General features: G+C 50.2%; 1 protein-coding gene across 4 annotated transcripts; it reads left to right on the forward strand.

Annotated features, from left to right (window-relative positions):
* Positions 1-2,102: 2,102 nt before the first annotated feature.
* SOX7 (SRY-box transcription factor 7) lies at positions 2,103-26,356 on the forward strand. 4 transcript variants are annotated; one of them, XR_013555080.1, is made up of 5 exons: positions 2,103-2,552; positions 6,444-7,601; positions 9,543-9,601; positions 10,807-10,940; positions 26,049-26,356. XR_013555080.1 is itself a non-coding variant. In XM_060653711.3 (2 exons), exons 1-2 carry the CDS (start codon positions 2,315-2,317, stop codon positions 7,364-7,366), a joined length of 1,161 nt encoding a protein of 386 aa, XP_060509694.1. In that variant the 5' UTR covers positions 2,103-2,314; the 3' UTR covers positions 7,367-9,268. The 4 variants fall into 4 exon arrangements, 1 of the variants encoding a protein (XP_060509694.1); XR_013555079.1 differs by lacking the exons at positions 9,543-9,601; positions 10,807-10,940; XR_009616038.3 differs by lacking the exons at positions 9,543-9,601; positions 10,807-10,940; positions 26,049-26,356 and adding an exon at positions 7,656-9,268 and having other exon boundaries at positions 6,444-7,556.

A 26,356-nucleotide genomic window follows, 5' to 3' on the forward strand; every position in this document is an offset into this window, starting at 1 on the left:
GAGCACAGTCTGCGCCCAGCAGCGGTGGTGGGCTTACAAAGGGTGGAAGCCGAATTCTTCCAGAGTCCATGACTAAAGCTCAAGTACCCCAGATGAGATCCCTTCTCCTTACCCCCTTTCCCCAACGAGCTGCCCTCCCCGAGCCTGGCGCTGCCCTAGCTCCCCACGGCTCTTAGAGTATTCTGGCCTGGGGATTTTTTCTTGAGGAATTTCTGGCAGAGGGGTCCAACACGGGAAATGACCTAGGCTTCCCGGGGTAGGGAAGTCCGCCTAGACCGTGGACACATTCTCTCCGCACCCCGCCTTCTCCCCCGCTCCCTGCTCTGTCTCTGGCGCCAGCCAGCCCCGGCGCTCCACCTTGGGTTCCACGATGCTCTCCCGGCTGCTGGTCACCCACTTTCCAGCCAGCACCGCGCTCTGCTCCCTTTGCTGACCACACTGGCCGTGAGAGTAGCTGGTGGAGCACATGGGCCTAACTTGCTGCTCCTGGATTCTGCCCAAAAAAGAGAGGCCCGTTCTGGGATAAAAATTATCCTGGGCTCTATAGGTTAAAACCAGGACTTAAACACGGAGAAGTTGAATTTCTCTATCCACTTGCCTTGGGGTTCGTTGCACGCGTTGCACACAAGACACCTGTGAATTCAGTGCTCACTAGGACATTGAATTTGGTCCTAGAATTTACAGGGCTTTACGTTTAGAGTTATATTAACATCAAGCATCATGTAGAACTTAACTTTTCACATATATTATCTCACCAAATCTTCACAACAACCCTGTTAGTTCAAGTCTTATCATCGTCCTCATTTTAGATTTAGGAAAAAAGGCCTAGAGAGATACCTGACTTGCCGAGAGTCACACATTAAGTGATCAAACACTGAATACAGGTCCTGACTCAGACCTCAAGGTCCTCCCACTGTCCTCCCACGACAATGCTACCTCCTTTCAGGGTCACCTCTGCTAAGCCCTGAACAGGGATAGGGCTCTGTAAATATTTGTAGATTGAATTCCAGGATCTGATCAAGCTTTATGATTGCCGCATTTTATACAGTAGGGTGTGTCTAAGCCTTATTTACTCATTCACTTATTCATTCACTTATTCGGCAGTTCCTGAGTGCCTACTGTGTGCAGGAGCTGAAGTAAGAGCCAGCAGAATGGCCCTGCCCACACGAAGCTGGGTATGGAAAGAGCTGTCCTCTGGGGCAGGGGGCAGGCATCTGGCATCTTGGAGAGGCTGCCAAGCTCCCACACTTCAACCCTCGGAGTTGAGCTCAAGCCCAGAACCAGTGGCCTATCTCTGGGGTGTCAAGAGAAGAACTCAGAAAGTCATAAGGGAACGCGGGAGGGGAGGGCCAGGACAACCATTCTAAGGAGCAGGACGGAGAAAAGAGAAAATACAACCAGAAGAAAATTCCCTGAGGGAAGAGCTAGAGAGGAGGGGGCTGGAGACCTTGCGGACATCGGAGACAAGGGTGTTGTGAGACTAAGGGTGTTAAAGAAGAGACCTTAGTGGCGGAGTGAATAAAGGGGAACTGAGAACGCAGACAAGCCCTCGGGACAGCCAGGGAGTCTCGGGGCGTCGAGGAGGTCCTTGATGAGCGCTGCATAGAATCCCATGCAGAGTGCAGACCCAACCCTTGCCAGTCTCTGGCCGCCAAAGCTGGCTGGGGGCGAGGTTGGTGAAGCCTGGGTCATTTTAGAAAAAGAGTAGAAATGTTCTCTCAAGAACAGTTCACGGGCTGCTCTGGGAGGATTCATGGTCAATGTCTCTCGCGCCTGGCCCTGACCAGCGAAACCTGTTTGGCTTCGGTTCTTCCTGGGATTCCAGGCGCCAGAGGAGTTGGTGGAGCCTGGCTCCGGGAGGCCGTCGAGAGTCGGGACAAGGGGCTGGAGTCTGGCTCCCGGTCCGGGGCGAGGTGACTGCGGGGGGCGCCAGCCTCCCGGCTCTGCGACACCTGCACCTGGAGCGGGCGGGACGAGAGGCGTTCCTGGGGGCGTCCAGGCAAGGATTCCCAGGAGGGACTCTGGAGGCAGAGGGGCGGGCCGGGGAGGGCGCCGGGAAGTGGCCCTCCCTCCCATCTCCCCCTCCTGGCAGGTCGGAGCGGGGACGCGGTGGCCCTGGACGCTGGGAGTGGGCCCGCGCCGAGACGGAGGGAGGGGCCGCGCCGCCTTCGAGAGTCATTGGAGGACGCGACCGCCCGAAGCTGATAAATAAGGGGACGGGCCGCGGCTGCCAGCCAAGTTGGACGCCCGACCCGTGCGAGGGCCAGGTCAGCGCCTGCCCGGCGAGGCGAAACGAGGGGACCCCCGTGCGGCCATGGCCTCGCTTTTGGGAGCTTACCCGTGGCCCGAGGGGCTCGAGTGCCCGGCCCTGGAAGCCGAGCTGTCGGATGGGCTGTCTCCACCAGCCGCCCCCCGCCCTCCGGGGGACAAGGGCTCGGAGAGCCGCATCCGGAGGCCCATGAACGCTTTCATGGTGTGGGCCAAGGACGAGAGGAAACGTCTGGCCGTGCAGAACCCGGACCTGCATAACGCCGAGCTCAGCAAGATGCTGGGTGAGTAAGCAAGCCGGCAGGCGGGGCGCCCCGGGAGGTCGGCGGGCTTGGGGGCTCGGGAGGGGGCGGGCCGGGGGCTCGCGGCTGCGGGCAGGGCGGGGGGCCCTCGAGCTTGCGGAGCGTGGGTAGGAGCCCGCGAGAGGGTATGCGCGGGGAGCGCGGGCGCTGTCTGTGCGGGCGAGGTTGGGCATCTGTGCGAGCGTGGGTGTGCGCGCAGTGCCCGGGATTCAGAGCAGGGACACCTCGACGAGGCCCAAAGTGAAACCGCGCGGCCCACTAGGGTGGGCCAGGAAGCCCACTGGCGGTAACAGGAGCAGAATTTGGGGTCCCAGGGAATAGCGGAGACCCGCGCGCACGGACGAGTTGGAACCGAAACGCAGAGGAGGCCGGGTGGAACCGGTGTTTGCTGGGAATGCCGAAGCGGGAAACCCACCATCCCCTTCACTTTACCACTGGCACAATCACGGAAGGTGGTTGTAACTATTATTAACGAATATTCGTGAAGAGAGAGCTTGTGGGAACGCAGCCCTTCTTTAACTTAATTTTTAAACCAAGAGCGAAAAGTACGCAGAGACTCGATTCGATCGTGTATTTCTCAATCGCAGGAGCGTAGATAATTTGATTGGGATGCTCAGGGCCGCCAGCGAGGTCTGTCCCGGGGGCCGCCAATTTCCCAGGGCTGCTGCGCAGTCCCAGCAGGGGCAGTCGGACTGGGGACAGGGACACGCCAGACCGGGGGAGCCCAGAGAAAGGATGTTAGGTCACATCCGAAAAACCGGAGTTCCAGTCGGGTTTCGTCAGGGCTTCTTCTCTCCCACGTCTGGAGCTGAGCACTTTCAGCGCCGCTCTGCCGCTCTACTCCTAACCTTTTTGCCTTTGGATTTATTTTTATTCATTTTAAGTGGTGGAAACCTTTCAAAGCATTTCATAGGCACAGTGGGCGCCAGGACCTGAGAGAAGGGACAGTAGGGGTCACCGTAGGCTGCCCTGCCCCTCCCCAACCCCACCCTGCCCAGAACTGAGCCTTTTTTTCCTTTTCCCTCTAGAGCTCAGAACTGTGGCGGTGAGGGCTGACACCCATCTTCCTGCCGGCTAAACCTGCTGGTCCGCAGAGAGGGTCCCTCCTGCAGTCCAGGCGTCCATTCAAAGCAGCTGGTTTCAAAAAGCCTGCTACCCATGGCCCAGCCCCCTGGCTAGATGTGTCAGTGTCTCCATGAGCCGCTTTCTTCATAAAAATATTTAAAATTATATTTCATGCTCCGGTGGCATAAAGACAAACATATTAATATACACAACAGTAAAGTATTTATCTAAAAGTTCATTTGTTTCTTCAGATTTCTTTTTTTTAAGTTTATTTATTTTAAGAGAGAGACACACACACACAGTGTGAGTGGGGGAGGGGCAGAGAGGGGGGAGACAGAGAGAGTCCCAAGCAGGTTCCCCACTGTCAGAGCAGAGCCAGATACTGGGCTTGACCTCCAGAACTGATACTGAACTCGAACTCAGGAACCATGAGACCATGACCTGAGCTGAAATCAAGGGTCCGACACTTAACTGATCGAGCCACCCAGGCACCCCTTTTTCTCCAGGTTTCTAAAGAAATGAAAACACTTTTTTTTGTGGACCTCTCCACATTTTTTCAGTGAGTCCAGGCACTGTGCCTCTTGCTGAAGTGAAGCTCTTGTGACCACGACAGAGTGAGGTTTCTGTTGCAGCCCAGGCCAGAGGTGGGAGAGGAACTCAGGCTGGGGAACCTTCTGCGACCCAGGCTGCCTGCTCCCAGGGAAAGGGCAGGCAGAAAGACCTGCCTGACAAATGCCTCTAGCGAGCTGATGCCTGTTGGCAATTTGCATTTAGACTTCCAGAGGTTATAGTTCATTTTGCAGGAAAGACACTGATTCCTTCCTGCTTAACCACACAGTCCCTGGTCCTGGGCAAGAGGAACCAACATATTTTTAAAATGCAGACTTTCTACACTTGTTAATAAGGGGGTGGCAGGATGATCTACTTCTACTCTATGATCTTGCCCAGCCCTTTCCTTTCTGACCTAGGAAAGAGTCCCAACTCTTTTGACTGTAAGTTTTCCCAACTTCAACATTAAAAATGTCACCCAGTAGCACTGGTATTTTCAGTATACTATGAATGAGAAGGAACATAAAGACAGTTTTACATTTAGTGGTATTTACAGTGAATATTTTATTAATACTATGACATCCATGTATACTTAGAAACTAGAGTCCCATTTTATATTCAGTCCACAGACAGGGTGTGGGGTGTGCCTGGATCTTGGGCCTCTTGCAACAACTTTGCAGTCTCAGCCACAGGCTGTGAACTGCTGACCAACCCCAAATCCAGAGTTCCTCACACTTTTCAAGTTGCCCTTTTAAGTGACAGCTAATTATATTAATTGACGACTCTGTCACAATAGTTATAAACTTTCATCCCAGTGGTAGAGTGCCTTTAATAATTGTCCTCCTCCAGCGCGCTTTGAGGGCCAGGCATCCAGAGTCAGCCAGTGCGGGTACCCAGGCAGCAGTTACACACACCTCTGCACTGGGCCCTGTGCAGAGGGCTTGGGGCAGGACATGTGGCCCCTTTCCTTACAGGGCTTGGGGATGGGGATGCTTACCCTCTGGACCAGTAGGTCTCAAACTTTAGGATACATCAGAGTCATGTGGGGAACTTTTAAATTTGCAGAATCCCAAGTCCGCCCTAGGAGGTAACAATCTAAGGGGTCCAGAAATGACTTTCAGAAAACCAGCAGCCAGAGGGATATTCAATGAATATAGACAGATGAGAGAGGTGCTAAAACAATTTACAAAAAGATACAAAAGGGAATAAGGATGAATAGAAAATACAAGTGAAACCAGCATTTTAGCATCCGTGGGATACAAGCATGGGATGCTTCTTAGAGAGTTTTGCATTGGATAGTATCGCAGTACATTTTATAGTGTGAAAAATAAAGTCCCAGGGAAGTTAAAGAATTTGCTTCTGCAAAGAGAATCAAAGACTGAGCAGCTGCCCCCTGCCATAGTGCAAGGGTACTAAGTAGGTGGCAGGAGGCCTTGACATGAGTGTGTGCTGGCACACCTGTGTGCCTTTGCATGCATGTGTGTGTGTGTGTGTGTGCCTGTGCATACAGGTGTGTGCATGCACTGTGTGTGTGTGTGCATACAGGGGGGTGCATGTGCCTGTGCATGCATGTATATGTGCATGTTGCAGGTAGATGCTAGCATTCTGGCCATGGTCTTTATATGGCAGAGTCATAACTGACCTTCAGATATGAGGGATAATGGTCTGTTACCCTAAGTGGGATCCTGTAATTTACTTACATATGTGAAACGATTGACTGAGCCTGAGTTCCTTCACAAGAAGACCTGTGAAATTTATGCCATAAATGAATATAGCATTATTTCCTGAGAGGCAGCGATAATCAGCAAAGGCAGAGAGTTTTCATTAAAATGCACAAATGATTTGTGGACTTGGTCCACGAAGGGTAAAAAAGAGCCCAAATCAATGTAGTCGTTATATATTTTTATCCTGTGTCTGACCCGGGGTCTGGTGGGCCCTTCACCGTGAATCCCACATCGCGCACATTCATAGGAGAGGTGATGTGTTGGCGGCCGCGGTTGACCTGAGTGGTTTTGTAGGATGCAAGCGGGAGAGATTGGCTTGGCCTCACAGTGCTAGGGTGCTAGCAATGGGGTACGAGGGGCGCGGTGTCCTCTGTGTCCTTTGTGGAGTGGGGGAACCCGCGGGTGGGATGAGGGCCAGAGGCTGAGGGCATGTGTGAGTGTGGATGCTGGGAGGCACGCGTGCCTGGGACAAGGGCACCGGCCTCCCCAAGCCGCACGGATGCTGAAAGTGGCCTTCTCTGACCTATGTGAGCAGGAAAGTCGTGGAAGGCGCTGACGCTGTCCCAGAAGAGGCCCTACGTGGACGAGGCGGAGCGGCTGCGCCTGCAGCACATGCAGGACTACCCCAACTACAAGTACCGCCCTCGCAGGAAGAAGCAGGCCAAGCGCCTCTGCAAGCGCGTGGACGCAGGCTTCCTCCTGAGCTCCCTCTCCCGAGATCAGAACGCTCTGCCCGAGAAGCGGGGCGGCGGCCGGGGGGCGCTAGGAGAGAAGGAGGACAGCGGTGAGTACTCCGCGGGCTCCGCCCTGCCCGGCCTGCGGGGCTGCTACCACGAAGGGCCGGCTGGCGGCGGCGGCACCCCGGGCAGCGTGGACACCTACCCCTACGGGCTGCCCACGCCCCCGGAAATGTCGCCCCTGGACGTGCTGGAGCCGGAGCAGACCTTCTTCTCCTCTCCCTGCCAGGAGGAGCATGCGCACTCCCGCCGCATCCCCCACCTGCCGGGGCCCCCTTACTCACCGGAGTACGCCCCCAACCCCCTCCACTGCGGTCACCCCCTGGGCTCCCTGGCCCTTGGCCAGTCCCCAGGCGTCTCTATGATGTCCACTGTACCCGCCTGTCCCCCGTCTCCTGCCTATTACTCCCCTACCACCTACCACCCTCTCCACTCCAACCTCCACGCCCACCTGGGCCAGCTCTCCCCTCCTCCCGAGCACCCCGGTTTTGATGCCCTGGATCAGCTGAGCCAGGTGGAACTCCTGGGGGACATGGATCGCAATGAGTTCGACCAGTACTTGAACACTCCTGGCCACCCAGACTCTGCTGCGGGGGCCGTGGCTCTCAATGGGCATGCCCCGGTCTCCCAGGTGACATCGACAGGCCCCACAGAGACCAGCCTTATCTCCGTACTGGCTGATGCCACGGCCACGTACTACAACAGCTACAGCGTGTCATAGAGCCCGGGGCAGCCAGCCCAGCCCTGCCTCGCCGCAGCCCTCTCCTTCCCGCGCACTGAGCAGAGCCGATGGCGCCGCGCTAGCAGCTTTCCTCCAGCCGCCGGGTGTGCAGGTCTGACCTGTCCTCGGGGCAGAACGGGGCTCTGCGGATCTGAGCGCCCCTTCACTCCCGGCAGCCTGCATTTTGAGGGTATTCCTTCAAATGGGTTCTCATTGACTGCACCCGGGGAATAAGGCAAGTTAGTTGCTGAAAGATGGTTTCCCGGTAGATTTTCCTTTCCTTCTCCAGGTCCCCGTCACGGAAACAAATGTGTGAAATCCCAGCGGCTTTCATACATCTCCAGCTTCTGACACAGCCGCATGGGGCACAGCCGTCCTGATCTATGGGTCCTCCCGGTGAGGAGATCCCTGAGCTGGGATCCAGGCGACCCTCGCTCCAGTCCCAGTTCTGCCTGGGAGGGTTGGTTCCCACTCGTCTCTCTTCCCCTTCCAACCCCTCCCCCCACCCCCACCCCCCAATCTAGGAAGCGGGGCACAGACTTGATATCTAAGGCCGCTTCCGCTCCAAGGTTTTCTGATCTAGGATTGTTTCAAGGCTAATTAAAAGGAAAACGAAGTTTGACTTAATAAGTTCATTGACGGCCAACCTGGTGATAATTCTGTGTGCATAGCCCAAGAACACGTGGCTTTCTGTGCTTGCACTGCCTTTCAAAATGATCACAGTCTTTCAAAAAGACTCCTCCAACTTGAGAAACAACACCCATCTTGATTTGGAAAATTAACCACTAGGGTTGCCTGCGTCACCGAAAATAGGATTGAATTCAAGCTATTGTTTTTTAAACATATTTTGAAAGATAAATTATTTTTTATTACACACACATTTCAAGAGAATATACACAGCCTGAATATATAGTGTTTGTGGGACACACACAACACACACACTTTCATGCACACCCTTAAATGCATGTCTGTGCAGCCTAAATCAGATACTCTTGTTGATGTTGGCAACTTCTTGTCAACTCCCTGTTCCTAATGACCCAAAGAGCTGGGAACCTACAGAGCAATGTCACTTACCTCCAATCTAGATATGTTGATTTCTTGAGCAAAATTTCATCATACTCTCCCCCTCTGCAGGTGCAAAAGGAATTTCCTTCTCTCTGTCTCTGAGTCCCCTTCTTCCTTTCCTGGATTTCTTTTTCTCTTCTTCACCGTTCTTCCTCCACCCCTGAATTGGCCATGAATTCAAAGATCCCCTGATTTAAAAATCCTAAGCATGATTCCTATGGCTGCAGTGGGAGTTTGGTCTCCTCACCAGCCAGCTGGTTCTTGGTAACACCTTCAGCCAACACTTCAAAACAACTTCCTTCACTATACTTACTTCCCAAAGAACAGAAACGCACTGTGATCCAGAAAATGTTTCTGAGCCCTGACCCCACCCCAAAAACATTTTCATCCTTTTCTCAAAACTCCTTTGAAGGAACATAACTAGCAACAAGCAAAAAGGCAGTTGTCTGTCTTTTAATTGCAGCATATTATTATTGCCTGTATGAAATATGTAAGTGTTTTATATATTCTCCTATTTTCAGCTTATATTTTATACTGTTGAGAGATCCTTTGTTTTCTTCCAAGGAGTCCTACTGTAAAATTACTTATAAGATATAATTAATCTTTATGCTATTGCTGTATATACATTTGGTAATAAATAGTAAATCATTGACAATATGATTGGCTGATGCAGTCCAGAATGTATATTAATAATCTTGTAAAACATTATCACAGACGTTAAGCTAAACTGTTCCCCCCCTCCCTTTTTTTTTAGTAAGAACTACACATGCTTTGGAACGGTTGTAGATATTGATCTGTCTAAAATATTTAATTTAAATAAATGTTTTTGTACCATGACCATGCTATCATTTGAAATAGAGTTTTGTGAACAGAAAAGGTTTTCAAGGGAGGCATAGATATTATGCCCAGTTCTACTTTATAGTATCGGTCAAAATATTTTCTACATCAAGGTTTTTTAAAAAAATTATCTTGTAGGGGTGGTATATTTTATTTTATGAATTATGGTGAAGAGATAAAGCCTAATTTGACATGTTGGAAACAATATTGTTATGATTCACTTCGAAAGAAAAGGATAGTTCATAACCTACCTGCAGAATAATTTTCTCCTCAGGATGACTTCACACTTGTAAAGTGGAATGAGGTGATTATCAGGCGCTCTCAAGATAGGACGTGAGTTCTGCCCAATTACTTGCTTCCTTAAGGCTGCTACATTTTTTCCTTCTTCAAAATAATCTAGAAAAATACCTAGTCTTCCCTCTTTCCTATGCATTTATCGATGTGGCATAACAAGACACCACAGCCTCCCCCAAACCCAGTGGAATGTTGTAGAGAAGGCAGAGAAGCACTCAGATTGGTAATTAGAGGATGCAACATCTTGTGAGGTTTAGGATTAAAATCCCAGCCAAGAAGTGCCTGGAAAAAAACGGATGATTACTCAGTCCCCTTGCGGGTCACCATGCCTGGCTCCTCTCCGTGGGGAAGCAGTTGTAACTTGTTCAACTCAAGGGCAGCCTCGTATTCTCCCAGGCTCTCTGGGCCAAGAAGTGGGTTCTGGGAGGGCCCAAATGGGCATATGTTTGTCCTTCAATTCTGATCATAATCTATAGTCATTACTTTAATAGCACTTTATAGCTGTAGGGAGATTAATGGCAGGTTTTATGAGCTAATTCTCATCCACAATCTCAGGTGAGGCCCTGTCACCCATCCACCCCTTTGTGCAGCCCGGGACACTGAGGCCCAGTGGGAGGGGGTGCAGTTTAGCTCACCCCGCTCAGTTAGGGGAGGCTGGGGTTCCAGCACTTCATAGATACCTTTGTTCATTGGCAGCATTGCCAAATGGTCTCATAGCTAGAGGCTTCATGCCTTTTTTAGCGCTTCACCATGGCATGGAATTACATGTAGTCCAGTTCATGCCTCTCACAGCCCAGGGAAAGAGAGAATGAACAAAGAGGAAGTATGGGGTCAGAGTTAGATGAGGCCCGAATTCATTGCCATCCAGGCCCAGTCACTGTGGCTGGACGACAGTGGCAGTCTGCAGGGTCATCAGCTGGCTGGAGGACTCCTCGGGCAGTGTCTGCACAGAACATCGGCCCTCAGCATTGCCAAATGGGCATATTTCATTCCAGGACTTACGGTGGGGGGTGGGGGAGTTGTCCCTGCCTCTGGGAGGGCAGGAAACAGGCAGGCAACAGGACTGCTCTTTCACTTTGGCTCAGCTATGAGCGAAACAGTTGTGCCCAGAAGCCAGGAGTACTTTAGAGTTTTAGCTGCTCATTCTGAGAACCCACCTGCCCCCAGTAACAAGAGCACTTTTTCTTTGCCTGATGAGAATTGATGGGTATGCACGGTTGTCCATTTTTTTCCCCAAAATATAGATGTTACTATTTCACTCTTCCTTAAGATACTTCAGTACCTGCTCATCTCCCATGGCGCCCAGGGTGAGCACAGAAGTGGGGTCATGTGAATGCAATGAGGATCATGCTTCCGGGCTTCTCACTTATCAGCCCTGGTAATGTATTCACATCCCCTGCCCCCTCGCCTTTCCAACTGTGTGAGCTTCAGGATCCACAACACCTGGCTTGGCCCCATGCGAGTGCCCCTATGGCTAACCTTCTTCCTCTTTCCAGAAGCCTTTCACAGCATCCCCCGCATCCCCCACCATGGTGTACCTGCTGCACGAAAAGCCTATTGTTCTCTGAAATATTTTCCTTTCTGATACTTCTGTGTTTATCCCAGTGGTCTTCCCCAACGGGGGAGACCCTCACTCCCATCACCTGTCTGCTGTCCAAATTCAGCTTACATGTCCCCAGCCCTGCCTGGCAGAGGGGCCAGTCACTGCCCTCATTGAGCAGGCCTTGGTTACAGCACTTAGTGCCTGGCAATGGAATCATCCACCCATATGCAACTTCCCCAGCATGGTAGACACATAGTAGCTGCTCAACAGTAACATGAATGGATAAATGCATAAGCATCTGAGATGTTCCAGTTAATCTTGGTGATAAAGATCTGAAAGCTCCTGGTCCCTAATTTTCCTGCCCATCTCCCTGGACACCAATACCCTGGAGTCTTTGTGTGTGTAGTTCTCAAGGCTCTGAGGCTGGATATGATGCATCCATGGCTATTCACTCTTATCTGCTAGAATGTAGCCTGTAGTAAACAGGTTAGGAATGGGCACAAGGGCACCAGAGGGGAATCTCTTCTCCCATCCCATTCTAGAGCACTGAAAAGAGCTGAGGACAGATGGTTTGTCACATTTGTAATTTGCCTACTTTCCTTTTGAAAATTATGCACTTTGTTTCATCTCAAGGAAAGGGCTTTGGAAGGAAGGGAGTGGGAGGGAGGGAGAGGAAGAGGAAGGAAGAAAAGAGATCTATGTACCTACCTACCTACCTATCTACCTACCTACTTATCCACCTGTCATCTTTTTAATATATCCATCCAACCATCCATCCATCCACTTATCCACCCACCCCACATACCCATTTATCATCTTTACATCCATCCATCCATCCATCCATCTTTGTCTGCCCATCTATCATCTATCTTCTATTGATACTGAAATTCTCAAAAGAGACAGTCTTTGTAGAAAATTTAGAGAAGAAAAGATCATCTATTATCCACAACTTTGAGACATTACTGGTAAATTTTTAGATATGTCCATCCAGTCTTTAAATTTTTTTGTCTAGTTCTACATGTACATATATCTTTCATAATAGACGTTTTTATTCATTAATATTAAGTAAACATTTTCCTATGATATTAAGCTTAATTTTTCTGCAAAAGCTTGTTTTTTTTTCCAGTTGAAAAGTCAATATGGAACATTTTTGAAAAGCAGAAAAATTGATCACTCCATGACTTTGACGTAACTATTTCTTGAATATATTCATTTTGATATACAGAACTCCCCAGTCTTGTATTTATGTGTTCAAAATTGTGCCTCATGTGATCATAGTGTAGATATAGATACCACTAGCATTTGGCTTTATTCTCTCAAAATCCTGTTATAGAATTTTTGCCATATTGATATTTGTCTTGGTATTATTATTTCTGATGATGGCTCAGTACTTCAGAGCATTGATGTAGCTTAATTTATTTGACTGCCTCCTTGCTATTAGATTTTCTATTTTTTTCCATTATAAATAACACTGCAGTGAACATTTACTTGTTCATGTCTTTGACTACATTTCCAGCAGGGTATCACCAGGTAGACAAATGAACAAGTTTATAGCTTTTTCCTTCAAACTGCTTGTTTGTTGGTTTTCTCAAAGAGCCTCAACTGGTAGCGAAGGCACAAAATGACTCCATTCAATTCCCAGAATGAACTGACTCTTTCTTAGCAAGAAGCATTAAAACCCCTGAAGACTACATATGACTGACACTACTTGTCATGGTAACTTTGTCTTCCTGAGGACCTATTTTGTGCTCACTGCTGGTTTCCATTGGCAAATTGTGAGGGTTCCTTTCCCCAGACACCACAATGGATGGCATGCCCTTCTCTGACTATCAAGTTACGATGTAGGGGAACAGATTATTCTATCAGCAAGGCAGCTGGGTTGGTTCCAGAGTCCTTCAGATCACCATCAGCACTGCTGGCTGCATTCAGAGGGCACTCAGAGTTCTGGACCTGGGGGAAGAGTCTGATCTTACCCCATCACTGGATTTTAATTGAGACTTGAGTAAATCCCTGGACCTGTTCTCTCGTCTAAGGAGCTGGTGAATTTGTAGGCACTTGAGAAATTGTAAACTTTATATGCATGTACAGGATACCTATTATCTATTTTATTTTTTTATTATTATTTTTAATGTTTATTTATTTCTGAGACAGAGACAGAGCATGAGTGGGGGAGGGGCAGAAAGAGAAGGAGACACAGAATCCCAAGCAGGCTCCAGGCTCTGAGCTGTCAGCACAGAGCCCGACGCGGGGCTCGAACTCACGGACCGCGAGATGGTGACCTGCGCTGAAGTTGAACACTTAACTGACTGAACCACCCAGGTGCCCCTATTTTAGATTTCTTTAAACAATTCAGATTTTTTTTTTAGGCTGGTACTAGTTTGAAAACTCTGGATCCATGTGATTGTCATACTGGGGTTTGCTTGTGTGGGAGAAATAAGGGGAAAGGACCCCCATAACATGCCTAGGAGGATCACAGATGACTCACTCAGTTTCCTTGTCTGGACACTCTTGGTGGAGAGCTTCCATTTGATCTGAGAGTCCTCTAGAAAAAGGCATCTTTCTCTCTGGAAGCTAGTCTAACAGCATCTACCATCAGAAAGTTCTTTCTCCTACCTCACCTAAATCCTTCTTGCTGCAGTCCAAGTCTGTGTGGGCTTGGCGTCACCTGTGGAGAGGGACACATTTGTCCCTGTCTTGCCCAGCTAGTCCTCATCCTGCAGGCTGGTGGCCACACTCTTTCACTTGTTGTGGGGCTGTATCTGAGGCCTGGGTAGGGTGTGGTTTCCTCCAGGTCCTCTCTGAGGTCTGCATTCCCCTTAATCAGAGAGTGAATGTTGTAGGGATGTGGGAGGGGCAGGAGGAGGAAAGCCTCATTGTAGGTTCCTTGTGTGTTCCTTGTGTGAGAGGTGGGGAATTTCACCAAGGAGTGGGAGTGTGAGCTCTGGGCACTTGATGAATGTTCCGCATGCAGGCATAGGGTGTGGGCAATTCTCAGAGGGTCACACAGCTGGGTTGAACGGTGGGTTCCCTGGCCCTGCTCACCATCTTTCCACTGGTCACTCATCTCCCATTACTGTGAGGAGCTGCTCAGTGGGACAGTGGGTGGAACCTTAAAATAACAAATATGGAGGTGCCGGGGTGGCCCGGTTGGGTTCAGCCTCCAGCTCTTGATTTCGGCTCAGGTCATGATCTCATGGTTTGTGGGATTGAGCCGTGTGTTGGGCTCCATGGTGATAGTGCAGAGTCTGCTTGGGATTCTCCTTCTCTCTCTACCCCTCCCCTGCTTGCTCTCTCTCTCTTTCAAAATAAATGAACTTTAAAAACAACAACAACGTTCCACTGGATTCTGGAAAAACCACTGGATTCTGATGAATGAAGTGTTTGCAAGCTCCAGAGGCCTCAGGGTGCTGGCTGTTAGGTCTTAGAGGCTCTGAGGACAAAATCTAAAGGTGGGGCTGTGACTTCCATGGGTAATAGGTCATGTGAAGAGGTCAAGTGGCCACAGATGTCAACCTACTCCAGCCCGTGTCTCTCCAAACTGACTAGTTCTTAGCATGTCAGAGAATCCAGAGAGCTACATAGATGGCTCTTCCCTTCCTACCTGACAAGTCCGAGAATGTGCTTTTTCTTCATTCCCTTCCCTGAAAAGCAGAAGCACCACCCCCACATCCCAGGGTGCCATGAAGGTCAGGGAAAGTGTGCAGCCTTAAAATCTGCAACACAGAGTGTGATCAGCTGATTTGTCCTCATGATGGCCATCAGTCCATCCAGGTACCCTCATATAAACAGAATAGTTCTGTTTTACTGGAAAGAACATGAGGCTTGGAATTAGGAGACTGTTGCCCCAATTCTGTGACCTTCAAAAAAAAAAATCACTGGAGGTCAGAGCTGGAGGGAATCATTGTTATCATGTTGTCAACCCCCAGGTTTGATTAGAAAAGAAGCCCAGAGAGGTTAGGGGACTGGCCTGAGAGCAAAAGCTGGTGCAGGGCTGTGGAAGGGAGAGCTGTAAGGGGGGGGGGGGTCAAAACCCTTCACGACTGAGGTGGTCAGTCTTCCTTAGACAAGCAGGGTGGCTGGGATGAGGCTGTTGAGAGGCTACCCCCATGGCTCTCTCTGATGGATCAGGGGTTTTGGCAGTGGTCAGGGGCTAGTGGCCTAGGTGAAGGGATGCAGGGTAATGGGAAAAAGTGGCCGTGGGAATGAGGATGCCTTTAGGAGACCTCGGAAGAAGTTTCTTCTTGTGCTTCCTGAAACCCAGCAGGTCTTGATGGGTGCTGGCCCAGGAGAGGAAGGCTGGGAAAAAGCTTCCCACAGGACAGAATTCTGGTGCACTCTGATGGGAGGTAGGCACATGGCTTTAGGGTTACCAGACACTTCAGGGAACATGTGGTGGCTTCCGAGGGCCAGGTGCTGGCCCAGAGGGGCCCAATGAGCCTACCCAGATATCTCTTGGAGACATTGGAAACCTGTGCTGCGTTTCTGCCATCCCTGCCTTCCCTACCCTGTGTCCAGGTTGTAGGGACCCCGAGAGGCAGCAGGGAGGTCAGGGGCAGCAGACGGGCTGGAAGCCAAGGTGCCTGGGCAGAGCTCTGAGGGCAGCAGAACACAACACTCAACGCTACCTCTCCAGTGGGCTGGAAGATGAAGAGGAGAGCAAAGGCGTGTAGGAGGGGCCTTGAAAGGGCAGAGGAGTAGCCGGCTGCTGAGTGTTTTCCTGCCCATGGGAGCTGCTGAGACCAGGAGGAGAAGGAGGATGTGGCCGGAGCCCAGTGTTTCCTGCCTGATAAGCCAGCCCCTCCCTGGGAGCCCTGGCTGGCCCTACCTTCTTGCCCAGAGCCCTGCCCAGGGAGGGACTGGCTGAGGAGGAAAATCACTTCTCCAGATTAGCTTGCCCAGGCTGAGCCTTCCTCCCCCGCCCCTATCCCTGCAGCAGCCACAGGAAATGAGTCTGGGGCCCAGCAACCCAGAGGTCCCCACCTTCAGAGTACTCAGGCTCCAGGCTCAGGGACTCCGGTCTGTCTCGGGGCCCTACCGTCCAAGTCCCCCAAGAACGGAAGCCTTCTTGCTCCAAAGTCAACCATTTCCAAGGGGGGCAAAGCTTTCATGTGTTTGTCAGATCTCATGCCTGGAGTTGGGCCTAGAAAACTGGTCAGTTTATTCACAGTCAGTCCACACACCAGCCCCCCCCCACCCGGCCAGCTGTCCAAGGGCAGAGTGCAGAAGGCTTGGGAGGCAAGATGTTGGGCTGATCTCTGAGACCAGCCCCTGCCCTGCTCTGCGCTGACAGGCTGTGTGGCTGGGGTGAGTCTCTGACCCTTTCTAAGCATTGCTCCCCACCTGTAACCAGGAGAGGAGAGTCACATAGAAGTGAAATGCCTCCCTTCCTCCCAGCATTCATGATTGAGGACTGGATCTGGGGTACTTCCGGAGCAGCAGGAATGGTGGTCATCCCTGAGAATGTTTGGGCACCCTGAGGGCAGTCCATCCCTACCGAGGTGGGGAGGAGGCCAAGGGAGAACACCCACTCTTCACTGTCTTCCTGGCTGATCCCACTTCGTGTTCCCCTCTCTTTTGCCCGTAAAGAGCATCTTCTTCTGGTTTCCTACCCACCATCTTGTCCTCCCAGGGCTAGACTCCTCCCTGGGAGCCAGTGTGCCTTGACTCCAGGTTGGGGGCAAGGGTTGTGTGTAGGATCCCAAGATCCCAAGGCGAGGGAGAGATGCTTCTCAGAGAACATCGTTTCAAAAGGAGGACAGAGTCCCAGGCCGGGGCACTGCTCAGAGACACGGTCACAGACACAAGGCCCACCAGGACCTCAGAACACCAGTAGCAGCTGAGCCCCCACCACGAGGGGCTGTAAGCTTATGGCCCAGGCATTCCTTCCTCACAGTCTGGACCCCAGACCAGCTTCCCAACCCACTCCCTGGCCCCTGCCTTCATTGGGAAGCTGAGTTTTGGTAACTAAAGTGTACAAAGGGAGTATTTAATGCCCAGTGCAGATAAACATGTACTTGCTTGGGGGAAAACATTTACACAGGTGTGGACAGATATCTGAGTATGCACACTCATGTGGATGACCAGGCAGCCCCTCTACCTTCACATTTGGGGGTGTTTTGCCATTTATAAAGCACTTTTGGGGCACCTGGGTGGCTCAGTTGGTTAAGTGCCTGAGTCTTAATTTTGGCTCAGGTCATGATCTCACAGTTCATGTGATCGAGCCCCTCATCAAGCTCTGCGCTGACAGCATGGAGCCTGCTTGGGATTCTCTCTCTCCCTCTCTCTCTCTCTGCCTCTCCCCTGCTCACACACATTCTCTCTCAATAAATTCACATTTAAAAAAATTTTTTTAATTAAAAATTTTTTTAATATTTATTTATTTTTGAGAGAGAGATAGACAGAGCATGAGCAGGGGAGGGCAGAGAGAGAAGGAGACACAAAATCCGAAGCAAGCTCCAGGCTCCGAGCTGTCAGCACAGAGCCTGACGTGGGGCCTGAACTCACAAGCTGTAAGATCATGATCTGAGCCGAATTTGGATGCTTAACTGACTGAGCCACCCAGGCGCCCCAGTAAACATTGTTTTAAAAAAAGCACTTTCATGTTTGGTATTTCATGTGATCATCACAGCAATCCTGACATAGGAATGATTACATCCCTTCACAGGTCCTGGAGCTGATGCTCAGATGGGGCAAAGGGGCTGAGTAAGGTCACATCACTGGTAAGCAGACGAGACCCTGCTGAAGGAGCAGGAGACAAATTTGCTCTTTCTTGGTTCCTGCCCAGGAGTGTGGGCTATTTCTCAGCCTGCTCCTGAGGTGAGAATCCACACAACCACAGCTGAGCCTGAGTAACCCAGGTGCAACGCAGGGAGGTCAGGAATCCCCTAGGCAGCGAGATCACCAGCATCCTGGTGGAGAGCACAGGGCCACCCAAGCTGCCAGACCTTTGCGGTCCTCTCTGATATGTGGTCTGGTCATGGGATACCTGCAGATGAGAGAAGTGGCTGAAGGCAGGAAGACTGGGGTTTACACCTTTTCATTTTATGCTCTGCAGAGCTGGCCCAGCCATGCACCTGCTGTGTGACCTTGGGTAAATCACTTTCCCTCTCTGGGTTTCCATAAATTCAATTCAACAGTTTTCACAAGCTAGAATACCCTGCTTCTCTGAGCCTGTGAAAGAGAAGCAAAACAAAAAAGGGGGGGGAGTTCCCCTCCTTTGTATTCCTGGCCTCAGCCCAGAGTCATCTCTAGGGAGGTGGCAGTGGTAGGGTGTCACCGGGCAGGGGTCACCCTGAGCAGAGCTATGGCTCTGACATCCAGGCCCTGAACACCTCCTACCACGTCATCCAGTCCTGTCTCAGCTGCCTTGGGCTGCTGCCCACCCTCTGTCACCAGGCTACCTCATGAGGCCCCCAGATACCTGGTCTGGCCCCATTTCCATGTGTCACCCAGCCTTGGCCCCTCCTCCTTGGAACTTTGCCCCACCTTACCCACATCACCTGATCTTTCTACCTCTCCACACAGGGTGCTGGGCCAGACAGGATGAGGTAAGAAGCCTCTGTCATCTGAGCCTAGCCTGGCAGGTCCTCATGTAACCCTGACACTGAGGAGCACCTCCCTGTCAAGTCTGACCTGGTACAAAGGCTACAACTGGTCTCCAGAGGGATGCTAGGATCCCACCATAGTCTGTAGAGACTCCTGGATGCTGTCCCCTCAATCCGACTCTAGGCCCTCACCACAGCCACCCACTGGCTATCCTCCTGAGACTCTCCCTCTTCAATCCAGTTAGAGATTCCATAAGTTAGATAGATCACCCTTTCGCTTAAACTTTGGCCTACAGGGTAAAGCTCAAACTTTTCAGAAGACATTCAGGCCCTACTCTCCTGGCCAGCCCCTTCTGCCCTGACTCACTTCCCATAGCACACCTTATGTTCTGGGCACAGCACATTTCTAAATAGGACTTGTTTCCTCATACCCCAGTGCCTTTGTACAAGCTGCCTCCTCAGGCTGGAATGTCCTTCTCCACATCTTGGCTCTGTGGATTCCTCTTCACATTTAAGGACCCAGCTCAAATGTTCCCCCTCTCAGAAAGCCTTTTCCACCCAGTCCTCACCTCAAGTGAGTTTGCAACCCCATCGTCTGCATATTCCCACAGCCCTCTCACACAGCACCCATGGTGTGATGAGGCAATCTCTCTGTTTTTAAGCCTCTATCCTCCCACTAGTCTGGGAACGTGTTTATCTGGGAAGACATCTTATTTATCTTTGATTCCATGGGACCTATTTCATGTCAGGCACATAGTAGGTGTCCAATCAATATCTTTTGGATGATAGAACAGCTACTCAGGGTTCAGACACTTACGGGTCTGTCCTCTGCTCGGTGTTCTTAGACAAGCTGCTTCATTTCTTTGTGACTCAGTTTTCTTGCCAGTTAGTGCTGGTTTATGTCAAGGGTTTTCAGAATATGGTAATAAAGAGAAGCCATGAGAATATTTCAGGAGATGATCAATGGTGTGGTACAAATTTCTAAGACAGTCACCTTTTGGTGATCCCTGGAAAAATTTAATTCTACACTGGCTCTCTGCCACCTCCTAGCCTGCATTCAGACCCCACCCTTGGCCATGGGTCAGGAATGAAAACTATTTGTAATATTGTCCCCACAAGGGCAGATTAGGAAAAAAATTGGTGCCACATGTGGGAAAATGATATATATACACGTATATATATGTGTGTGTGTGTGTGTGTGTGTGTGTGTGCAGAGCTGGCTGCTAATTCTATAGTAAGAAGGATGCTAGATTTGTTTTAGGAGTAAATTTAGCTCTTTGGTAAGTTACCCTCTCCAGGCCTAATGAAAAAACCTTTAATTATTCCCTTTATGAACCATGCTATAGAAGTACATACAGAAAGCTTGGAAATGCATAGATGCAGCAACAGAAAGAGAGAGAGAGAGAGAGATCACCCCTATAATCTCCACGCAAAGGACACCTTCTGTTAACATTGCGTTGTATTCCTGTCAGACATTTTTTGTTCTAGGTATATGTGTACACTCACACGAATGTGTTTTTAAACTTTATTTTAGAATAATGGGATTACGTTGCTTTGTAAACCATTTTAACCAGTGAAAAGGTAACCCAAACATGTTTCTGTATCAACGCGTGCCTCTAAATGGATGATAAACATTCTAGTGTGGGCTCTTGGAGCGCTTCTCTGTTCCCTATGCTATCAGCCCCCCATGAAGGCCCTGTGGTTTGCTGAAGTCCGAGTTGCCCTAAATGAGGACCCATCTCTTCTTTCAGAGAGCAGTTCACCTGCTCGTCACACCTGATGAGCAGAGTGTACAATCCTCACTTTTCAGGCTTTCTCAACCTTTAGCAGGACCCCCTTTCCAGAAGTAGAGCCACCCCTAGGACTCCCTCCTGTGCATGTTCCCCAAGAAGTGTGCGGAACTTTCTTTCCAGTGGTGTGTGTTATGAAAACAAATCAGCACCGGTTTCACTTTCTAAGTATGGGTTATATCTTCCCGTTGAATGTCGGTTTTCAAACATCACGTTCCCTCCTCTCCCATATCATCCAGCCCCCTCCCCACTCAGCCAGCTGCCAGTCAGCTCTTGTGGGAAGGGCTTCTCTGGTGCAGGGAGTGTAGGCTCGGATCTGGGCGGTGAGGGACACAGGGATGCCCACTTTCAATGCCACGCCGGTGCCTGGGAGGGAAGTGACTTGTCTGAGGTTTGCTTAGTGAGTCAGCAGCTTGGCCCAGCTGCCCTGAGAGTGCTGGGAATCAGCCCCAGGCCCAGGGCTGTGAGGCCTCAACCTCTGACGTGTGCTGTCTTGCTCAGGGCGGAAACCTCTCTTCCTGGGAAGGAGGGGCAAAGGCCCTGGGGTGCCCCTGAGCCTGGAGATGCCTCCCTCTGCTAGAAACTGCACAGGGTACTTCTGGGTGGTATTTTCCGGTGTGCGTCTTCTTTGTCCAGCCAGACTGTGACTGTGCAGGACGTGGCCTTCCTGTCTCCTGTACCTTTCCAGGTTGAACTCCTTCCAGCCCATTGCTGCAGGGGAGAGAAAGTGTGCACAGAGGGCAGAGACTGGGACCCGGCTCTCAGCTCCTCCACTCACTAGCTGTGAGAGGCAGTGTGAGTCACTTCATTTCCTCGAGCCTCAGTTTCCTCAGCTAGAAGAATGGGGACCCTGCTCCACTCCGCCACAGGGTGGATAGGTGGACTGAAATCTCATGCTGTCATCTAGTGACTCAAAGCAGGCGCTTAAAAAATGAGCACTGTTCCTTTTGTCACTGCCCATCTGGGAATCACAGTGGTTCCCCACCCTGGAAACATGGCTCTAAAGTCACAGCCTCATGTTGAGTACCCTTTCCCGTATTCTCCTCCCAATCCTTGTCTGCACCAAGGCTTTGTGAAGGGGTCATGGTGCCCCAGGGAGCACACAATTTATAAAACAAAGAGCTTGCTATGCAGATGCAGCTTCTGGACAGGGTCTCTAGTTCCCCTTCTTGAACTTGGAGTACAGGAGCCCCCCAGCATTCCCACACAGTTTTCTGAGCCCCTGGGATTCCAGCAGCCAGCCTTACCTCAGACACCACTTCCTCCCATCCACCCTTCCTCCCAGCAATGACCTTTGCTCAGGCTGCTGCTGTGCCCACTCAGGTGGCCTGCCCATCTTCCCACTCTCTGAACCCTTGCATCCCTGAAGCCTGCCCTCTGGAGCCCTCCTGGGCCTGCATCCTGCCTCTCCTGTGATCGGTCTGCCCCTGCATGCCTATGGGCCTGACGCCTTCCGTCACATATTGCCCTGTGGTGTTTTGGCCTCTCCTCCAGATGGAACCCTCTAGAGGAGAGAGATCAAATCAGTGTGATGGCTGATTTAGGGGAAAGGGTGGACAGTTAAGTTTAGGTCAGGGTTTGAATCTTGGAAAGTTACTTATCAGTTCAGGCGAGAACCATAGGGAAGTTCCTCATCTCCTCGGAACCTGTTTCCTCATCTGTAAGGTGAGGATAATGAGATAAAGTGCCTGGCACTTGGTAGGTACTCAGTATTAAGTTAGAGATGACTTTTATTGCACTATTTTGGCATCCCCTCTGGTCCTTGCACATTCCAGGGGTTCCTCAGCTGCTCCAGAAATGAGGAAGCAGCAGAATGTGGATGGGTGGCAGCTGGCACCAGTTAGGGGCTGGGGAGGTCTTGATGGGCACAAATGCACAGGGAGACCTGATCAGATCCAATCTGAGCTCCTCCCCCACGTTGGCACCCTCAGCCCTCTCACGGGCTCCCCTCCCTGCTCAGTTTGGAGAGTTTCCAATAGCTGCTCACACAGATTGGAGTGTGGCATGTCCAGGGATAGAGACTGGATAGGGACTCATAGGCAGAGTTTCCTGCACTCTCCCAGCCAGCAGCACAGTGTGGTAGGAAGAGCAGGCCTGGAGAGTTGAGCCTTGGGTTGGTGTTTTCCTTGTCAATGGCCACGATAGTGATCCCTTCCTTTCCCTGGGACTCACTTCCCTCCGCTGTACTGTGAGGTGGCTGAAGTGGCTCCCTTCAGCTCTGACATTCTATGACTCCTAAGTCAAAAAAACCTTCTAGTCCCAAATAAGTTAATGTCAAGGTAATATTATATTCTAAAATTTCAGATAGAGTGACAGTGGGTGTATGGGTGCAAGGAAGATTATTGTTGAGTAATGGTTGACAGCATTAATTAACCGTTTATTTAACCCTCATTTACCTAGTGTTCTGTGCCAATGTGGCAGATCAAATAGGACTAAAAATGCTTTGTCACTCCCTGCTCAATTTTCCTACTCCCTCGATTCTGGGCTGGACCTAACACTGCTCTGGCCAGCGTAATACAATGGAAGTGATGCTCTGTGTGCCCCTTTCATTTTAAGAGGGCTGTCAGCTTCTACTTCCTCCTTCTTGGAGCCCAGCCACCATGTTGCAAGAAAATCCAAGCAGCCACATGGAGAGGCCCATGTGGAGGAGAATCAGGGCTGTGCGTCAACAGTCCCAGCTGAGTTCCCTGTCAGCTGATCATCAACTTACTGGCTATGGAGCTCAAGCATCTTGGGAATGGATCCTACAGCCCCAGTTGAGCTGCCCTAGCCAATGTCACATGGAGTAGAGAAAAGCTGTCCACATCAACCTTACTCAAGTTGCAAAATCATGATTATTTTTTTGAGCCTCTAAATATGGGGTTAGTTTGTTATGCAGCAATAAAGAACAGAAATAGGCAAAGCTGGTGCTGGTATATGGGGATCCAAAGATGAAGACATGTGTCTCAGCCTATGCAACTTCCCAAAATAGAACCCAAGACAAAGGTTTGCTGGAAGCATATAGAGGTTTGGAAAGTGATCGTAGAGAGCAGGAATGAAGACAAAATAGAGGAACAGGAGGGAAAGCCAATCTAAGGTATGCTTCTGAGTTGTCCACCATTGTGGGTGACTGATGCTTGATCCCCCTGGGACTTTCTGAGGAGTCCTACAGGTTGTGTCTCAGAATTGTCTGCCTGAGATGGAAGAGAGAGGCATTTAGCCACAGCTCCTACTTCCAACTGGCTGGGTTGTTCCATGGATGTTAAGCCCCCTGTACTTCCAGGATGTGCATGCATGAGTGCTGTGCTGGTTCCTGACGGTGCCCCATGCAGTGACATCAGACAAGTCCCCAGGCAGGAAACAGGAGACATTTGGCATATGCTGGAGATAAGGTGTTGTGAGCACGAAGTGGACAAAATCTGTACGGAAAAGGTTTTTATAGCCCTGGCTCAAATCAGAGATGAGACCATGAGAAGAGGACGTAGCTCATAAGAGGTATCCAGGATAACAGGACCTGTGAGGATCTGTCTAGTGTCCCTTCTCAGCACATGGCAGTGGCTACTCCATGAAGCTGTCAGGCTATCTCAATTGCCCCTGAAGGCTGGGGTTTATTCTGGGCTTTGAGTCCCAACCACCAACTATCTCCTGGTTCAGATTTTGAAAGTAAGTGCCTCTAGACAACTAAGATGGTCAAACGGTGTTGTATTGAAGACAGACAGCACTGACTCAAGTTAGTGCTTCTTGCAGAGTCTTGAGCAGCACTGCTCGACTTGTGCCAATAGCTCTATCCTTTTGCTAGAAAAGTTCCAAAATCTTTGTCTATCTGTCTGGCCTAAATCATTCACAAATGCATGAAGGACATTTGGAATCCTCCATAAGAAAACACCCAAGGCTGGTTTACATGAGAGGCTCTGGGCCGATTTGAGCTGTGTCGTTTCCTTTGCTCTGGGGGTCATGGAGGTGGCATTTCCAGGTTCTGCTGGAAGTCTGAAACCCACAGGAAGAACAGTATCCTGGGAAACTCTTTGGGAATGATGGGGACTGGATAACATAGTCTTACTGTATCAGGTTCAGAAAACTATTTCTCTGTTCTCACTCTGGCTGAGGTGCCCTGGAGCCTTGACTGGGAGCCATGTTGCCATGTTCTTAGAGTGTTAGATCAGGAAGGAGCCTCAGAAAGGATCCAAGGGTTACCTCGCTCCTCATTTCAAACGTGTGGGTACCGGGAGTGGCCTCTGGCTTCTCAATCCTTTGAATAGGTTAAAAGGACTTTATAGGAAATGTTAGAAAGCCCTTTGAGTTCTTCAGAGGACATTTTACAAGTACCACTGTGAGGAGGTATAATAAAGCATTTACGGTTGATAGAAGTTTGGATGTAATGCATTTTGTGGTAGACACCCTACTGAATGAGTAGGGGGTGATGACACTGCTGTTGGGGTAGACATTTTCTAAAGAGGGAATAATGGTGAGGTAAATTCTGTCCAGTGTTTCTCAAATCCTCCTTTTGACTTTGTGTGCACAAATTCCAAGAGCAGAGGTTCTGTCCCCTGGACCCTGAATGGTTTTCCAGCATCAAAGAGTGGATGCTGTGGCCTCATTCCAAGTCCAGAATAAAGAGTGGCTGTCACTCTTACACCACTACACATTTTTGCAGAATAGTATACATGTGTACAGGGACGGTGCCCTTTGAGGCAGCGGATGAGACAAGAGTTCTCATTTAGAGGGTAGAAATTCTGGTTGCTTCTGCTAAGACTTCACCACGTGACCTTGAGCAATCATTTCACCTGTCTATTGGCTCTGTTTCCTCATCTGTCATGGGGAAGCATTCTCTGCCCTGCCTGTCTTACTGACCTCAGTCAGATAAAGGGTGTGTGCACACTGGCTCAAACCACTGACAGGGGAGAGATGCCTCTAGGGTGACTGGATAAAGGAGCAAACTCTCAATCAATCAATCTCTCCTCTTTCTCTTCTGGTTCCCTGTGTATATTGTTTTCCTTCTCTCAGGCTGGAATCACAGCTACTGGCTGCTCTGATCAGAACCCTGCTTGCCCTCTAGAAAAATCCATGAATCACTCACCAAGGCTGGGGGCATGGTGGGTGGGGTGAGAATAGAGCATTTTGATTGGTCCAGCTTGAGTCATGTGTCTATGCATGGCTCAACCATTGTGGCCAAGTGCAATGGAGTACTATGTGTTCATCCTTTGGCCCAGAAGGGGGGCACTGTGTCTAGGAACCTCCATCACAAACACTTGATTGGAGTAGCAGGAGGAAAATAGTTCTTCAAAGAAGGAGTTATTGATTTGGGCAGTCAAAACTGTAAATTCCCACTGAGGTGTGGAGCTACTTTGTAAGCTTACTTGTAAGCCAGGTAAGTGTAAAGTGCCATCAATGTTTCTGTTGTTAGTCCTGTTCTGACTTTCTATGAGGAGGAAGAGGGACCGGGGCCCTGTTCCACTGTGAGTACCTTGGCCAAGGAGGATGGGGACTTAATTGCTTACCCATCACTGAAAATGCTGATGTCATTTGATAAAACCATTCTCCCCTTTAAAACTGAGAGCACAGGATGAATGCTTCTCCTCATGATGCTTCTCTTTTCTACTTCACCCACATAGTCACTTTTTCCTGAACAGGTGGTCTTTGGCAACGCTCAAGTCTATGGATCTGCAACATGCCCAAATGTGTGAGGTGGAAGAAGACATAACAGAGGTACAATGGCTCCTGGCTCTCAAAGGAGTTACAGACTAGCTGGAAGCACAGCTGGCCAACAAGCAACAACAGTGCAGAAGGATGAATGCTCAAGAGCTGGTGGGGTAGAGGAGCTTGGGATGCCTGGTTTGGGGAGACGAAGGTCTCTGCTTTTGTGGACTTCCCCTCCCTGCTCCCCTGCCATTGCCAGACCACATGGAAAAGCAGTAAAACATGGAGGTGAAGAGGATGA

Source organism: Panthera onca, chromosome B1 (genome assembly GCF_046562875.1).
Source record: "Panthera onca isolate mPanOnc1 chromosome B1, mPanOnc1 haplotype 2, whole genome shotgun sequence".
Lineage (NCBI taxonomy): Eukaryota > Metazoa > Chordata > Mammalia > Carnivora > Felidae > Panthera > Panthera onca.

Excerpts from the sequence above, each read along its gene's own strand:
- SOX7 (XM_060653711.3), top strand. The coding sequence starts at position 2,315 with ATGGCCTCGCTTTTGGGAGCTTACCCGTGGCCCGAGGGGCTCGAGTGC. Across the intron at positions 2,553-6,443 it reads CGAGCTCAGCAAGATGCTGG|GAAAGTCGTGGAAGGCGCTG; the intron begins GTGAGTAAGCAA and ends CTATGTGAGCAG.